Source organism: Engystomops pustulosus, chromosome 1 (assembly GCF_040894005.1).
Source record: "Engystomops pustulosus chromosome 1, aEngPut4.maternal, whole genome shotgun sequence".
In the NCBI taxonomy this organism is placed as follows: domain Eukaryota; kingdom Metazoa; phylum Chordata; class Amphibia; order Anura; family Leptodactylidae; genus Engystomops; species Engystomops pustulosus.
The window spans coordinates 237,776,379-237,795,510 of record NC_092411.1 but is presented as its reverse complement, the minus strand read 5'-3'; the positions used below and the strand labels follow the sequence as shown (position 1 = coordinate 237,795,510).

The window sequence follows — 19,132 nt, the reverse complement described above, 5'->3', positions numbered from 1 at the left end:
TGCCCAGCTGGGGGTTGTTGCCATCTTATGACCCCTCAACATCTCCTGGTATTTGCTCCATGCTTTGGACACCGTGATGACAGACACAGCTCACCTCGCCATGCTTGCATTGATGTGCCATCCTGGATGAGCTGTACTACCTGGGCAAATTGATTCACAATCAGTTTTGATTCATAATGGCACATGTTGATTTCACAGAAGTGTGATTGACTTGTGCATTTACAAAAGAAAGAAGGTTGCTGGCCTATACATGGCCGTAGTCATCTTTCCTTCAGTACTTCAGATTTCCTATCGCATTTGCACAAAGCAGCCAAAAAGTATGCTTCACTGTTTGTAAGGCGTTCTTGGGGTTGTACCCCTCCTTCTTTCTCCAAACACGGCTGAGGAGCCGATATCAAAAAATTCTATTTTGGCGTCATTTGACCACATGATCTTCTCACGTGCTTCCTCTGGATCATCCAGATGGTCAGATGGAGAAATAGTAAAAAACACACAGTCTGCTCACCGAATGTTGCATGTGGATGTGTCCTCCATGCTGAAGATCCACTCCTGGACTGGAGAATCTTGCTGTATGCTACTTTGTGGGCTTGGATCCAGCTACAGGAATTCAGACATCAATGCTTGAAAGTTGAAAACTCCATGTCTTTATTGACGGACAATAAAGACATGGAGTTTTCAACTTTCAAGCATTGATGTCTGAATTCCTGTAGCTGGATCCAAGCCCACAAAGTAGCATACACCAAGGACATGTGCCAGCCCCTTGTAGGGTCACATGATTGTGTTACCTAGTAAGTGATCCACAAATATGGACTGAATGCAGATAACACCTATGCCTGATCCGCATTTTTAAGGTCTTCTATAGGAAGGCTCGAGCCGCTAACACGGGTAGGAATAGGACCTTCTGTTTATTTTCTACAGCCCCCCCCCCCCCACATAGATCTATGAAAAACACATTACAAATGCAGAGTACACGGATGAATACAATGTTCACATGCATATAACCAAACACTGACTACTGTGCCGTCTATACTAGACACAACAAATTAACCCCTTTTTTTGCATAGACTGCACCCCATATCGCTCTTTCAAGCTTATACTGCAACCCTGTGTCCACCTTCTTACACAGAAAAAGTACTAAATCTCCCGCTTTCACATAAATCCTGTACAACCATGTAGTACTCATTGACAGACATTTTGTCCCCCTTTTTCACATCCTCAACTGCACCCCCTAAAGTTACGCCCCTGTCTACATGTAGTTCTTCTCCTCACATAGCTTACACCTACTTGTAGTTCCCCTCCTCACACAAATTACACTCCTCTGTTCCCCTCCTCACATAGCTTACACCCCCGTGTTCCCCTCCTCACATAGCTTACACCCCCATGTTCCCCTCCTCACATAGCTTACACCCCCGTGTTCCCCTCCTCACATAGCTTACACCCCCATGTTCCCCTCCTCACATAGCTTACACCCCCATGTTCCCCTGCTCACATAGCTTACACCCCCATGTTCCCCTGCTCACATAGCTTGCACCCCCATGTTCCCCTCCTCACATAGCTTACACCCCCATGTTCCCCTCCTCACATAGCTTACACCCCCATGTCCCCCTCCTCACATAGCTTACACCCCATGTCCCCCTCCTCACATAGCTTGCACCCCCATGTTCCCCTCCTCACATAGCTTACACCCTCATGTTCCCCTCCTCACATAGCTTGCACCCCCCTGTTCCCCTCCTCACATAGCTTACATCCCCATGTTCCCCTCCTCACATAGCTTACACCCCCATGTTCCCCTCCTCACATAGCTTACACCCCCATATCCCCTCCTCACATAGCTTACACCCCCATGTTCCTCTCCTCACATAGCTTGCACCCCCATGTCCCTCTCCTCACATAGCTTACACCCCCATGTTCCCCTCCTCACATAGCTTACACCCCCATGTTCCTCTCCTCACATAGCTTGCACCTCCATGTTTCCCTCCTCACATAGCTTACACCCCCATGTCCCTCTCCTCACATAGCTTGCACCTCCATGTTTCCCTTCTCACATAGCTTACACCCCCATGTCCCTCTCCTCATAGCTTACACCCCCATGTTCCCCTCCTCACATAGCTCACACCCCCATGTTCCCCTCCTCACATAGCTTACACCCCCATATCCCCTCCTCACATAGCTTACACCCCCATGTCCCTCTCCTCACATAGCTTACACCCCCATGTTCTTCTCCTCACATAGCTTACACCCCCATGTTCTTCTCCTCACATAGCTTACACCCCCATGTCCCTCTCCTCACATAGCTTACACCCCCATGTCCCTCTCCTCACATAGCTTACACCCCCATGTCCCTCTCCTCACATAGCTTACACCCCCATGTCCCTCTCCTCACATAGCTTACACCCCCATGTCCCTCTCCTCACATAGCTTACACCCCCATGTTCCCCTCCTCACATAGCTTACACCCCCATGTTCTTCTCCTCACATAGCTTACACCCCCATGTTCCTCTCCTCACATAGCTTGCACCTCCATGTTTCCCTTCTCACATAGCTTACACCCCCATGTCCCTCTCCTCACATAGCTTGCACCTCCATGTTTCCCTTCTCACATAGCTTACACCCCCATGTCCCTCTCCTCACATAGCTTACACCCCCATGTCCCTCTCCTCACATAGCTTACACCCCCATGTCCCTCTCCTCACATAGCTTACACCCCCATGTTCCCCTCCTCACATAGCTTACACCCCCATGTTCCTCTCCTCACATAGCTTGCACCCCCATGTTCCTCTCCTCACATAGCTTACACCCCCATGTTCCCCTCCTCACATAGCTTACACCCCCATATCCCCTCCTCACATAGCTTACACCCCCATGTCCCTCTCCTCACATAGCTTACACCCCCATGTCCCTCTCCTCACATAGCTTACACCCCCATATCCCCTCCTCACATAGCTTACACCCCCATGTTCCTCTCCTCACATAGCTTGCACCCCCATGTCCCTCTCCTCACATAGCTTACACCCCCATGTTCCCCTCCTCACATAGCTTACACCCCCATGTTCCTCTCCTCACATAGCTTGCACCTCCATGTTTCCCTCCTCACATAGCTTACACCCCCATGTCCCTCTCCTCACATAGCTTGCACCTCCATGTTTCCCTTCTCACATAGCTTACACCCCCATGTCCCTCTCCTCATAGCTTACACCCCCATGTTCCCCTCCTCACATAGCTCACACCCCCATGTTCCCCTCCTCACATAGCTTACACCCCCATATCCCCTCCTCACATAGCTTACACCCCCATGTCCCTCTCCTCACATAGCTTACACCCCCATGTCCCTCTCCTCACATAGCTTACACCCCCATGTCCCTCTCCTCACATAGCTTACACCCCCATGTCCCTCTCCTCACATAGCTTACACCCCCATGTCCCTCTCCTCACATAGCTTACACCCCCATGTCCCTCTCCTCACATAGCTTACACCCCCATGTTCCCCTCCTCACATAGCTTACACCCCCATGTTCTTCTCCTCACATAGCTTACACCCCCATGTTCCTCTCCTCACATAGCTTGCACCTCCATGTTTCCCTTCTCACATAGCTTACACCCCCATGTCCCTCTCCTCACATAGCTTGCACCTCCATGTTTCCCTTCTCACATAGCTTACACCCCCATGTCCCTCTCCTCACATAGCTTACACCTCCATGTTCCCTCTCCTCACATAGCTTACACCTCCATGTTCCCTCTCCTCACATAGCTTACACCTCCATGTTCCCTCTCCTCACATAGCTTACAACCCCATGTTCCGCTCCTCACATAGCTTACACCCCCATGTTCCCCTCCTCACATAGCTTACACCCCCATGTCCCTCTCCTCACATAGCTTACACCCCCATGTCCCTCTCCTCACATAGCTTACACCCCCATGTTCCTCTCCTCACATAGCTTACTCCTCGCACCCCACGTATCCTTCTTCCTCCTCACTCTGCCTGCACCCCCCAGTTCCCTCCTTTACACTCCATCCTCCAGTGTCTGCACACAGCGGCCTCCTCCTCCTCCTAACCCTTTCCTCTGCATTTCCTCCTCCCTCACAGAGGTCACATGGTCATGACGTCATCGAAGGTCCTTTTTCCCTGTAGGAAATGTCCTCTCCCCTTGTCATACTGGAGCAGGTAACCCGCAGCACCTATGTGTTATCACGGGGGAGGAGGGTCCTGTGTGTGTCCGGAGGTCGTGACACTTCTATCACATGTGTACACATAGGAAGACATACATGTAATATATGTGAGAAGAATATAGCTGTGCATATACATATATACTGCTGTATACACACATTACATAGTGTAATTATATATTACTGCTATAGATCTATGGGAAGAAAGAAGAACACTATTAACAATATTCCTATATAAGGCAATATTGTGAACACCATGAAATAAACCACAATTGTCATGTAATAGACACTCCGGACATTATGGGGAAGGAATATTATTATAGATTGGAGGGGTTCTCAATCTCTGTTTCCTGCCCAATCATCTGTGTGACGTTGCTCAGGTTGGTGCTATGTTCTCCTTGTTTATCCCCTTCAAGACGTAGCCAGTTTATAGCGACTCAGTCCCATTTTTTGTATTGTTGCGGGGGCTCCCGGGACCCATATTTCAGGTCACGACCTCACCCGCGCTCCTCTCACCTCGCCTGCGCAGTGGTCTCTGGTGAAAACTGGGTGGCACTTAGACTCTGCTCCCAGGTGTCATCGTCCGCGGTGGTCCAGTAATAGTCCATAATTTTTGAACACTTTTACTTATCAAAGCAAGTTTGAGATTGTTTTTTTTGTCACACATTGTACTTCATTTTAGTGATTAATTTTGTCTGATACATTTTGTGTTTATTTATAAAAAAAAAATGTAAAAAGTAATGAATTTTGCCATTTTCAAAATTCAAAATTATCTGATTTTCTGGCAGATAGTTTTACCACCTAAATAAGTTGCTGAATAAAGTTTCCCATATGTCTGCTTTACATTTTTATAGTTTTTGAAATGTCTGGAAAAATTTTTTTGATGTCACGCGGCTTAGAAATTGAACATCGGTTTTCTGTATTTTCAAGGAGATTGCAGAATTGACTTTTTTGGGGATCATTATAGTTTTTAATGAAATTTGAAATGTATATTATTAGAAACCCCATATATATCAACCCACTTTCAAATCTGTACCCCTCAAACTACCAGAAACAGCTTTTTGGAATATTGTTAACCACTTCAGAACTTCATAGTAATTAAATCAAAATGGAAATTTAGAATGCTCTGATTTTGTCGGTGATACATTCAATTATCCCTAAAATTTACACATTCCCAAAAGATAAAAAGAGAAAATCCATCTTAAATTTGTTATGCAACTTACGGAGACACCCGACATGTGGACGTTGCTTGTACGGGCGCACAGCGAGGTGCAGAAGGGAAGAAGGGCCCTGCAGCTGCCAGTTTTGTTCTACAATAGCCCTTGTAGGCTATAAAATGTAGTTTTTTTCCCGTCAGTGGGGCCATATGTGGGCAATCTTTTTGCGAGATTAGATGTATTTTCCGCTGATACCATTTGGGGTAGGTATCCCCTATTGTTGAAAACATTAACTTTTTTGGGGCGTGGAGGAGTAGAAAATCATCAATTGTGTAATTGATTTTTGACTTTATTTTTTTTTGGTGTTCATGATACAGCCTAATAAACACCTTATTTTTATTCTATGGGTTAATACGAGTACATGGATACCACACAGGGATATTTTTTCTTACATTTTACTAAATGTCTCAAAATAAAACCTAATATGGGGAAAAAAAGTATCGTTTTTTGCATCACTGTCTTCCAAATGGTACAACACTTTATTTTTCTAACTACGGAGCTGGTTGATGGCTTGTTTTTTTGTGGGACATGTATCAAATATAAGGGAATGTGCAACAGTATCAAATATAAGGGAAAATAGCGCCCAAATTTCCAAAACGCTCCTTTTACACCATTTTACATCACACAGTCCTCAAAATGGTAGCAATGAAAATGTCAGCTCATTTTGCAAAAAAGGGACACCTCACACAGCTCCGTACATCAAATTTGAAAGTTATTAGCGTCAGAAGATGGGAAAACTATTTTTTGTTTTTTCTTAATTTTTGAAAATCTATTAAAACACAATAAAACCTATATAAATTAGGTATCCCTATGATCGTACCAAACCAAAGAATAAAGTAGATGTATAATTTGGAGCGCACAGTAAAAGTAGTAAAAACTGAGCCCACAAGAAAGTGACACAAATGCGTTTATTTGCCAATTACACCACTTTTGGAATTTTTTCCACCTTCCCAGTGCATGGCATAGAATAATAAATAATGTCACTGAGAAGTAAAATTTGTTACGCAGAAAATAAGCCCTCACTCAGCTCTGTACATGGAAAAATAAAAAAAGTTATGGATTTTTGAAGTTGGAGAGTGAAAAAACGCTGCTTCCTTGAGGGGTTAAATAGGTTGCCAGATCTTAAGCCCTGAGGTCTGTGACAGGTGGCTGATGTTTGGGAGATAGTAAGGAGTGAAGAATATTAAAGAGTCTTTTAGGAGTATTAGAGAGATAGAGAGAGATTAGATTGGTGAAATAGACCAGTTTAGCAATGTGAAGGGCAGAGTTAGAGGTTCTGAGCATAAATTTGAAGTGAAGAAAGTCTTCAGATGGGCATAATTTTTCCACAGATGTTCAGCACTCCTGGAGCACTGCGGATGGAGTGGGTTTGGTCCTTGTGGCAAGTTTTCTTGTGTCTGTGTTGGAAATCTTTAGAGAATGTTGCCATCTCATCCAGGGAACTTTTGACTATATGGTTATAATGGTTAGTAGGCAGGTTGAAACAGATGGAGGAGATAGGAGACAGTAAAGATCGGTTTTTGTTAGTTGGTGAGTATCAATGTCACATGGGTTCCGGTATATATAGATTGATGGATTCTAAGAGTGTGAAGAATTATTGAAATAAACAGAAAGAAAGGTATAATCAGAATGTTCGTAGGAAGAATTAGTAAAATTAGCTATTGAAGAAAGTTAGGAAAAGACCAAGTCCAGGGGTTTCCCTCATCATGAATAGGAGAATCAGAGAGTTGTGAAAGACCTACAGAGGGAGGTAGTGATTCCTGATCATGTCATCCGCTGTGAGATCTTTGTTGTAAAGACAATTGAAATATAAATTTCAATAAAACAGTCCTTTTCTCATCTCCCTCCACGAAGACACCCATGTTCTTCCGATAAAAGTAGATTATTTAGGGCTATGTGTAGATCCTCCACATGTGCATGTAACAAAATATCAAATCCTGTGTAGTTTAAATAAGAAATGTGGTAAAGATAACGTTATAACAGTTTTCTTATTTCCAGTACGGCAGTGTGGGGTAGCAGTGTGCATCCTTGTCACTGCAATTAAAGATCCCACTGCCAACTCTTTCACCCTCCTGATATGACACTTTTACCGTCATTGACATTATTATAGATCTGCTATGTTGTTAGCTAATATCCAACAACTAAACCATTCTCCTATTTACATTACAGGGCAGAGGAGCCTTCTGAGGAGCTGTCCATCCATTCTTTGGCATTGAAGATCTGTCTAATTATCTTAGTCATTATCTGACTTTTCCGGGATGTCAGGGCTAGCCACTTGCCAGCTACGGACATTAGCAAGTACTTTCCATAGGAATGTTTTGATGTTGCGACTAGGCATTGAACAATGTCAGACCCAAATAAAGCGTATTGGGTCTGGACGAACTCTGTGTATTTCCGCCATATCACAGCGAGAAGCTGAACCCCTAGCAGGAAAAGAACAGAGACTTCTAAGTAATATATATGGAGGCCTAGTTAATGGGCAAAGGGCCTGCCTGGCAGAAGCCATAACGCTCATTGAGTCTACTCATCCGAGGAAAAGGCAGATAGCTCAAATACTGCTGCAGAAGGTACTATCTCATCATCGGGAACAAGAGCTATTAAATAATGGAAAACCTCTAGCGTTTAGAGTGGGTCAGTGTTGTATTCCATCCTTGTATATTTACTTCCCTTGAAGACATCTATTAATTTAATTGCCTTTTTGAGAATCACCAGGCCATGTGTAGCAAAAATGATACCATGATATCACTGTTCACAAGAAGTGCTTAGCTTTTTGATTCAAGTGGCACCAATGAGGTACATTTTGTTAAATATACATACAATATGAGATTTAATGAGATCTATACATTTAAAGAGGGTGCTTAGGTTACAATTGGGTAAATAACTTATTTAACAAATGTAGCCAGAATAATAAAGCCATTTGTAAAAATTTTAGTTCCCCCATGAATAGTTTGTAGTCCTCATTTACTCTATAACTAAAATTAGTCTTCCAAGAAACCTAGAAAAGGCCATGGGAGCCAGAGGAGTTATAAAAACATTATTCTTAACCTGCTTCAACTTTTGGTTTCAGCGCTTGCTTTCAGAGCTGGGCTGAAAGTTTAGCTGGTCAGAGGCTCTGATGTGGTCTCAGCAAGCCCTATTGACCCACTGATTGGCAACTGGTTGGGTGCAGTGGGTTGCGTGACCAGTGATGCTTCTGGCCCAACTGAATGAGGGCAGTAGGAGCAGGGTAAGTACACATCAGAGCGAGCACATCATTTGTGGTTCCCACTACCTCTAACCCCAATCTCCATGGGGAAAACTCTTAATCAGTTTCTCAAGTCAATCTGGATGAGTTTCAACACACTCTTATTTACAATGTTGTTTCAATTCATTGAAAGTGTTTTATATGCACTGCTGTACTTAAGTCCCCCCCCCCCATGACCTTTATTGTTGAAGTCTAAATTGACACTGAGCCATTTAATACCTTCAGCCATTCTGTTGTAGATTTTCACGATTTCTCTGTGCACAACACAATCTGACCTTGGGGTGAATTTTCTTGGATGTCCAATCCTGGGAAGATTGTGAAATGTTTTCTTCTTGTAAATAATCTTATTTATTGTTGAATGATTGACTTCAGATGGTTGGAAATAACTTTTTAACTCCCTCAAAGGGCAACAACTACAACTATTGCTTCTCTAAAATCATTCCCGATGTCTTTCCTCCTTGCCATTGTGTAAACACATGCCCGGATGCTCCACAATAGCTAATTATCAAAAACTTCTACTTTTATAGCAGTGGTCACACTTGATGATGATTAGATAATCACATTTTATCGAGGATAGCCATGGAGATGCTATCCCTTTGTGTAAAGTAAAAGGGCCCATGTTTGATAATAGCATCAAAAAATTTGGCAGCCAGGTAAATGATCGAATTTGGCACATATTTCTAGACATTCCTTTTAGTTTACACCAATTTTTTTTTAGCATTATTTCACACTAAAAAAGGTACACTATAGTTTTACTGTTCCACAAATATAAGCTTTCTTGTGTAGATACCAAGGCACAAACATCCTTTTGTCATAATTAGAAGAATTTGGGGGAGGGTGTTTAGATCACGGTTTTGACTCACAAAATCAATATCCCAACATGAGATTTATGACCAACAATGCAGTGTATGTACGACCATAACCATGCAACGTGCTTCATGTCTATGGTTTTTTTCACCCCACAATGTCCGTTTGCTCTTATGTATGTGTGTTTATTTTGTTTTTATCCTCCTGGCCACAGGTCTTTCTGGTCCACCAGGTGCAGGCAAGTCCACCTTTATTGAATACTTTGGAAAAATGCTGACCGGACTTGGACATAAAGTTGCAGTATTAGCAGTTGATCCATCTTCCAGCACAAGTGGTGGTACGTTGAAGGATTATTCTTTTTCTGCTTGGTTGGCTATGCGCATTAGATAACTGTTGACTCAATATGACAAGAAATCTTTCTCCTGACATCCCCATACTTGGCTCTGCTTTTAAGTGAGCTCTGCCCTCCAAAGTCATGTAAAAATGAGCAGGGAAGAGTCATACTTTGTCTAAGATCTGTGAAGTGTAGAGACTGAAGGGGTAGTTTCACTTGGACATCCCTGTCTTCAGTTGTATAGTTTACGAAGGACATAATATTACTGCACTGGCTGACTTTTGCAGTACTATTAGTCCAGCTTATGGTAATGGCTCCCAAGGGGATGCCAAAAGCCACCTCTAACAACCACCATCGAAGGTTCCTCCGTTTGCGGGTGTTAATCCCTTACATACCGTGGACATGATTAAGGCATGTAAGGGGAATGTGGCCACTCTCCCCATGGATCAGTCACCCACCTCCCGTTCTGCTTACCAGGGTATCCAATCCCCCTACGGCAGCCCCAGGGTCTGACAAGTGCCCCGGTTTTGCCCGATGGCCTTATATGTCTGGCCCTGCCTCCAGGTAGGACCCAACTATAACTCACTGAGCATGCGTCAAAGTACCGTAGGGAGTCTTAAAAAAAAAAAGGAAAAATTCAAATGAACCACCTTTCCCTAGAACTGATATAATATAAACAGTAAAACTAATAAACATGTTAAGTATTACCACGTCCCAACATGTCCGATCTATCAAAATGTAATAAGAGTTATTCCCAGCGTTTAACCTGGTAACAGAAAATAGTGCTCAAATGTCTAAAACGCCATTTTTTGCAACATATAAAAATTTTTATAATAAGTGATCAAAAGGCCGTACAGTCCTCAAAGTGGTAAAAAATAAAAATGTCATCTCTTCTCGCAGAAAGTGACACCGCACACAGCTACGTACATTGAAGTTAGTTATTAGCCCCAGTAGATGGCAAAATGAAAATGTGTTTTTTTGTGTACAGAAAAAAAACATATTGAAACCTATATAAATTTTGTGTGCCGTCATCGTACCGACCCACAGAATAAAGTCGACATGTCATTTGGGGTGGACAGTGAAAGCCTTAAAAACCAAGCCCACAAAATGGCACAAAAGCTTTAACTGCATTTGGAAAAATTTTTCCCGCTTCCCAGTACACGGCATGGAATATTAAATGCCTGCGAAGTGCAATTTGTTTTGCAGAAAACAAGCCCTCATACAGCTCTTAACAAAAAAGATTTTTGAATGCAGGGAGTGAATACTGAAAATGCTAAATTGAAAAAGGGCCTGGTCGTTAAGGAGTTAATTGTCTGTATTGTTCTGCACATTACACAACATCAACCTGATGCTATCTGAAAGATGAGATCCTTATCTTAATAATGAGACCATGTGCGGCACCGTACTGCTCCATACATGGGGAAAAGATAAGGCATGTCCTATCTTTCCCCGTGTTATGGCGCTGTGCGCAATGCATCGCGATGGAGAGGGGAGGGGTCACCATGCGGCTTACGTATGCCGGCGGCCATACGCTCATGTGCATGTAGCCTTATTATAACTCTATACCCTGAGATTGCTCAAATAGAGACTTATAAAAGTTATGCAAATTAGCCAGCTCTGAGGCTACGTCTCCCAGGCTCCTCAGGGAGCCCTGTATTTTAATGGTATATAACAGTAATGGTATATAAAGTTATAATAAAAGAAGTTCTGAGTCATTTTAAAGGGAATTTTAGAAAGGGCGTTTCAAACCCTACCTGAAGGTTAAAATCTGGTGGCAGGTTTGCCCATTGTGCTCCTCTATAAGGATGTCATAAGAACCATCTTGTCTCACTTATAAAATCTTTGTTATGTGTATTTCAGGTTCTCTTCTTGGAGATAAAACAAGAATGACTGAGCTGTCTAGAGATATGAATGCTTACATTAGGCCCTCTCCCACCAGGGGGACCTTGGGAGGAGTCACACGGACAACTAATGAAGCCATTCTTCTGTGTGAAAGTGGGGGATATGACATTGTGCTTGTGGAAACTGTAGGTACGGAAAAAATGTAACCTAATCCATTGTTGGCCAAGGATTAACATTGCTTATTCCATTGTAGGGTTATACGCTTAACCTATACTCTTTGCTAAATACTATACTGGTGCTTGTCTTTATAAATGAGGGCACCAGCTGCTGGTAGAAGGTCTCTATGGGCTCTGCTAGAGCATATGCTTTAAGACACAGCACCTCTCCAAATACTTAGAATTTTGGGAAGTTAGAGCATGAGAATGATGTGCTTAGCATTCACAACTTCCTGCTGAATAATAAAGAAAATCTAATTTCCATATGGATAATAAGAGAGTTCCCAGCAATTTACATCAGCCTTTCCATCAACAGTCTAACTACAAAACAACAAAAATCATTAATACTAATATATTTCTGAATGATGTCATCCACCACACCTTTTCGTTCCATGTTTTTTCTTACTTTGACATTTTCCACATTGTACATTCATATTTCAAATATATAGCATCTATCAAGGAACACTTGAAACTAAGTAACTGACAAAACATGTTAAAAAACTATAAAAAATAGTTATGTTATGTTTTAGATTCTTCAAAGCAGGACCCTTTTGTCTTGATGACATCTTAGCACACTTTTTACAGGGGTTGTGCATTATAAGAAAGTTTACCATGGTTAGTCCTAGACCCTAATAGGGTCACCTTGGTAAACGTCTCTACAGCCCATAGAAGCCCCAGTTCATGTGACCCACAGGCACCAGGATGGAGGGGGCTGGCCAGCCATTACTGTATGTAAGTCTTCATCTTAAAAAATCTTCAAGGACTGTAGAGAAAGTTTAACAAGGTAAGTATAATATGGGTGACCCTAATAGGGTATTGTACTAACCCTGGTAGTAACCCTTTATTTTTTGTGGCCAACCTTTTTAATGAGATAGTTACTTGGATCGGTTTCATAACATATCTTCAATTTTAAATCTACGTCTACAATGTAGAAAAAAAAAAAAGGATTTGTCCAAACTTTTGAAAAAGTACTGTATATAAATTACATTTCCACAAGTATTTCCCCCCATCCCAGCAATATTTGTCACATATGGTATATACAGTGAGACAGTAATAGTTCTGATTTTGTCATATACATTACTAGTATTACTGTATTTGCCCCTGTAATTTGCTCTCTTTTATATTTTGCTTTACTATATGATCACAGCATCACCAAGACAATTTGCTCTGAACCTTTTAATCTTTCCATTGGTTTTGTCGTCTTACAGGAGTGGGACAGTCAGAATTTGCGGTGGCTGACATGGTTGACATGTTTGTTTTGTTGCTGCCACCAGCTGGAGGGGACGAGTTGCAGGTAGAGTATCACCCTCCTTGAAGACCACTTTTAATGGCCATGTTGGGTGGCCTTCTCAAAGAAATTTTAATTCTTTTCATTTTCGTGTCAGGGATTAAGTAGAATGAAAAAAAAATTCCAGTGCGTTGTCTATGTTGCAGACATTTACTACAATACGTGCCTCACTTTTATTACAACGCTGGGATTGCTATATATTACACTACCATGAAAAAAAAGAACATATCCTGTAGCAACGTTAATCTGCATCGGTTCCAATAAATTCTCTCTCTGTTGTGTCTCTTCTTTAAATATTTATCCACCCGGTTAGCCAAGGAATATAAATCAGCCGCTTTTGCTCCAGAAAGCTGACCATATGGGAGCAATCACTTAGGTTCCATGTGAGTTAGGTTCGATGACTTGTAATTTGCATTAGCGTTCACCTCTGTCTGCTTCCTGTAGTGCACAGGAAGTTTTATGTGGCATTAGTTTGGAACCGATGTTTTAAATCACTGGAAGTCACAGACGCTGTACGAATGAGTATGCAAATCAAGCCCACGGCTTAGACCTTCATCTGGATTATCTAGGCTCATACTTTCTCCTCTGTCTTCCTGTTACAATCATGGAGGAACTGAAATGTGTGCCGCAGATTGGAACCAGGTGTTGGCTTGTTTATACAATGTACAAAGAGAGAACATACATTCAGGCGGAGCACCTCCCCGCTCTGTCCCCCTGCTGTACACCGGAGGGATCACATCACTTTTCACTATGTAATGCAGGGTTGTTGTTTTTTTCTAGATATCTGGTTCACAGTCAGTATGGCTGCCATTGTGGTTTCTGCAGAGACCATCACCCAGATTCCCATGTTTCTACATAGCAGTGCAGACAATGTAGTGCTTTCATATATCTTATTAAATTCAGTTTAGGAATTTGTTTTTCAGGGAATATTAGCTATCACCCAGCTTCTCCATAACATTATATTATCAGATGATTTTTCTTTTTTTCAGAGAAAAAAATACAGTAATCACATCATAACAGGTCATTTTAGGATTTTTTATCATACCTGGGTAAAAGAAAATAATTTATAAATGCCTACCTCCACATTATGAAGATCTACTGAGACAGATTTACTATGGAAAATACAACAATTCTTGCATAGATGGTGCTTATGTGTGCATTACTAGACTTAAAGGGAACATGTAAGGAAGATTTGGGACAATAAACCAACTACAGTTCCTTATGGACCTGTGGATTATTTTCCACATTTGTCCTGTATAATATGGTTCCGCCAAAAAGAAACAAACAAACCATGTCTCATTTTTGGGCTCCCAACACCTACACGATGCTTCGATTAATCCGGCATACTACACCCTGGCTTCATTGTGCATGCGCCATACCCACCGCACATGTGCAGTGCAGCCACGATATATTACACCTCAGCACATAACGCAGAGATCTCTGGAACGAGACAAGTATAAATGTTTGTTTGTTTTTTTCTTAGCGGATAGAAGTAATATAGGGCGACTTCAGGAACTAAATTAACAGTCCATATGGACCTGTGGGTGGTTAAGTGTACAAAACTGCCCTGACAGGTTCCCTTTAAAAAAAAAAAAAGGTGTTGGCTACGTTGTGTCCTAAAATGTTCTAGATGACATCACATTTTTGGCACAAAAAGCAGGTCTAAAGCAAACCAGCCCAGAGATGGCCTCAGTTAGAGACATAAACATGTCTATCAAGATGCACCACATCCATTACACAACATGCCCCGCTATGAGAAATGAATCACATCCTCCATCCTGTATCTCTGTATGTTTATTCTTGCTTTGTGGTACACAGTATTAATAAATCTGCCTTGATTTGTATCAATACAGTGAGTAGCATCCGGAATATCAGGTTCCTAATGATCTCTCCTTAGGGCATAAAACGGGGGATAGTTGAAATGGCTGATCTGGTTACTATAACCAAGGCTGACGGAGATTTGCTGATACCTGCGCGGAAGATACAGGCGGAGTACGTGAGTGCGTTAAAGTTACTTCGGAAGCGATCCAAGACGTGGAAACCTCAGGTAAACTTAATGACAAGAAAGGGAGCCAGGCTTTTAGTTTGAGGCAAAGCTTTGCACACGGTGCAGTACTCTAAAGGTTATTTATCATAGTCCCCATGTAAGTGACAGGGAACAGGGAGGGAGTATCAGTCATGGCCTCTACCAAGTGTATGGAGCTGTATTATAAAAAAGGGTGATAGGTAGGGTGTCTAGCGTCATATCCCCATCTGTGATGACCTTTCCTAAGAATAGGTTATCAAAATGTAGATTCAGAAATACGACTGTATCCCCAAAACATGATCTAATTTGACTTCAACAAAGTCCAGCCAACAAAACCCATTGCAAACACATAGGGAGGATGTGTGAGACTTACGTTTTAAGTGGCACCCTTTATAGTCCCCCCAGCCAGTCTACTGCAAGCTAGATTAGATTTACTAAGAGGTAATTTTACCCATTACATTGTACTCTAGGTCATACGTATTTCTGCTAAGACTGGAGAAGGCATCCCTGAGATGTGGAAGAAGCTGACCGAGTTTCACAACACCATGCTCTGCAGCGGGGAGCTTGTAGCCCGGCGCCAGAAGCAGCAGAAGGTCTGGATGTGGAGCCTTATTCAGGAAAACGTTCTCTTGTACTTCAGGAACCATCCTGCTGTTAAGGACCAGATACCTCTCCTGGAGGAGCAGGTCCTGGCTGGCGTCTTGTCACCTGGACATGCAGCAGACATGTTACTCCGAGCATTTTCTGAAAGCAGCTGAAAGACCAGATACATCGCTTGTAAAAAGACAAATTATTATTTGTGAACACGGACTATGGAAAATCATTCATAATTGTAAAAAAAATATATTGTACATTTAATTTTTTCTATGAAAACAAATCATTTAAATGATTTATTTTAAGTTGAAGTAAAGATGACGAGGTTCCTACTTGTCACTTGTGTCAGTTCAAAACTGCATGATGTGTAGTTATTCATTAGTTGGCTAGAGCAGACCAGACAGCTGGATCTCTACCCAAACAGTAACGTGTGGACGTACACATACAGGACCTATCACTTATGTCCATTATTGAGGTTGTGTCACAGAAGACAGGATAGAGTATAAGTGACTGCTCAAAACCCAAACCATAACAAAAATGGGAGATTGAAAGTCCCCTGAAGTGTCCCATACAGAATGAAACCTGGATGCTTATTCTGCCCACTTCAATGGACGTGGCCACCCATGGACGTTCAGTGCCTGAAGCTCATGGACTCCATTCTGTTATTTTAGGGGACTTTTGGTTCCCTCATTCCCTTGATCCGGGTTGGTCCCCTATTTTTTGTGAGTGTAAGCGGCACAAGTCTTTTGAAGTGGCTCATTAGGATGACAGGGACGCAATGTCTGGCACTCTAGTCTGCTAATTACTCATGCCACAAGATGAAGAGGAATGTAGATGACTATGTTCAGTGTAATTTGCCTTTCAGGTACTGTTAGATTTCCTTCAAAGCTTAACTGTAAAATTTGTGAAGTTTTTTCCTATAGCTGAAAACAAAAATTTTTCCAATTCACATTTATGACCTTATTGCGACCATTTCACTGCCTTTTTTATGGGTGACAGGTCCTCTTTAAATACCTGTGCAAGCCCTTTTCAGCCTAAAGAAGGTGCACAGTCTGACAAAAGTGCGGGGCAAAGAACTTAGTAAATGTGCCCCTATGTGTCCTTATTACCTGGGTTCTAGTGCTAGTGTATGAGAGGACAGCTCAGCCTTATGGGAAGTGAGAGAAGACGCTCTGTTCTCTTAGCTGATGTCACCACCAAGAGGTGCCCACCTACTTCAGGAGAATCTGGAGATGATTTACATAATGGACTGATCTTAGTGAGAAACCAGCAGCATGATATAAGTATTGGTGGAATTGGAGGCTCTCTCCATCTGTGCTAAAACTATTTTTTTCCAGGTAATTTCAGAGTTGCGCTTTAATGTGCACAATCTCCTAATGCTACCTGCAAAGCTGTTCTCAGTCCACAAACAATTAATGAAATCAGGTTTCAGGTTCCCATAGACTTTTATGAGATGGCACAAGCCACTAATATGCCGGGCGGGCATACATTCTTGCAAGAAAAATGACTAAAAACAATGGTTGTGTGCAGAAGGCCTGACAAAAAATGTAGTGATTGGGTTTGGTATCTGACCACAGAGCAGTAATTGATACTATTCTTGTCATTATTTTATGTAATTTATTTCTATTGTAATGTACTACAGGCAGTCCCTGGGTTACATACAAGATAGGGTCCATAGGTTTGTTCTTAAGTTGAATTTGTATGTAAGTCGAAACTGTACATTTTATAATTGTAGTTCTAGACAATTTTTTTTTGCCCTAGTGACAAATGGAGTTTTGAAATTTTTTGATGTAATTGGACCAAGGATTATCAATAAAGCTTCATTACAGACACCTTACAGCTGATCATTGCAGCATGGGACTATAGTAAAGCATACAGAGAGCTTCACCAGAAGTCTGTAACTAGGGGTCGTCTGTAAGTCGGGTGTAAGTAGGGGACTGTCTGTAGTTCCCTTTTGCTGCAAATACATTCAATTAATATATGCCACAGTCCGGAACACTTTTCTGTTGCCAGCTCTGCCCAGGTAATATATTGTATGATTTTCCCAAAAAAATGAGAAGTCTGCAGGAAGCTGGCACAGACTTACTGTGCAGAGAGGGCAGTCACGTGTACACTGTGGGGGACACTGAATTGAGTTTGTTAACTGGGTTAGAACGGCCATGCTTGGATGCAACTAAAAAAAAAAGTTTTGCCTGTTGAATTTCACACTTATGTACAGAAGAATATTCACACCCAGAAAACTACAAGATTTACAGAGAGAGACTTGTTCCACCCTAAACATGCCAATCACATCTCCTGCCGTACCTCATACTGCCAACACTAGTCACTCTTAACACAAAGACAAATTACTTGTCAGAGGGATCATGTCCCGCAAGTTCTACCAGATGGGTTGGCTGCATTTATCAGAAGTTCTGTACTCCAACAAGTACTGAACACCATATGCACCATACTTTGTTCTATAACAAGGTGCCTGCAATTAAGACATTATGTACAGTATGCTTAGTTACTATTGTTCTGTAACATGCTGCATGCAGATAGGACACTATGTACAATCTGCTCAGCCCCTCCTGTTCTATAACATGCTGCCTGCAGATAGGACACTATATATTCAATGTGCTCAGTTCTTCCTGCTCTATAACATGCTGCCTGCAGATAGGACACCATAGCGAATACAATTAAACCACTGTACGATCTGCTCATCTCCATTTGTTCTATAACATGCTGCCTGCAGATAGGACACTATATATTCAATGTGCTCAGTTCTTCCTGCTCTATAACATGCTGCCTGCAGATAGGACACCATAGCGAATACAATTAAACCACTGTACGATCTGCTCATCTCCATTTGTTCTATAACATGCTGCCTGCAGATAGGACACTATATATTCAATGTGCTCAGTTCTTCCTGCTCTATAACATGCTGCCTGCAGATAGGACACCATAGCGAATACAATTTGTGCTCATTCACAGAGAAGCTGAGGAGAAAGAAACGTGTAGTGAACATACATGTCCACAAGATGAAGGTACTTTGGATGGATAACCACTTTTATAAACCACTAGCCGTAGCTCCCGGCGTTGCCCGGGATAGTAAATAACTCCTCTTAGCTACAACAAAATAAAATAGGCTAAAAAATATATTTTATGTCACTGACTGTCCCTTTTATAAACTTTTTTGACACTCTCATTCCAGCAACTATCTGTCTCCGACGCTCACAATCCAGCGGCTGTCTGTCTCTGACACTCTCATTCCAGTGACTCTCTGTCTCTGACACTCATCCCAGCAACTGACTCTGACGCTCTCATTCAAGTGACTGTCTCTCATTACAGCAAATTTCTGTCTCTGACGCTCTCATTCTAGTGACTGTCTCTGTCTTTGACACTCTCATAACAGTGACTGTTTC

At 42.1% G+C, this 19,132-nt stretch overlaps 1 protein-coding gene across 1 annotated transcript; it reads left to right on the top strand.

Moving 5' to 3' along the window:
• Positions 1-4,034: 4,034 nt before the first annotated feature.
• Positions 4,035-17,420, top strand: MMAA (metabolism of cobalamin associated A). The gene is made up of 7 exons (XM_072121833.1): positions 4,035-4,162; positions 7,551-8,012; positions 9,647-9,769; positions 11,627-11,797; positions 13,032-13,117; positions 15,009-15,158; positions 15,608-17,420. Exons 2-7 carry the CDS (start codon positions 7,640-7,642, stop codon positions 15,893-15,895), a joined length of 1,191 nt encoding a protein of 396 aa, XP_071977934.1. The 5' UTR covers positions 4,035-4,162; positions 7,551-7,639; the 3' UTR covers positions 15,896-17,420.
• Positions 17,421-19,132: the final 1,712 nt, after the last annotated feature.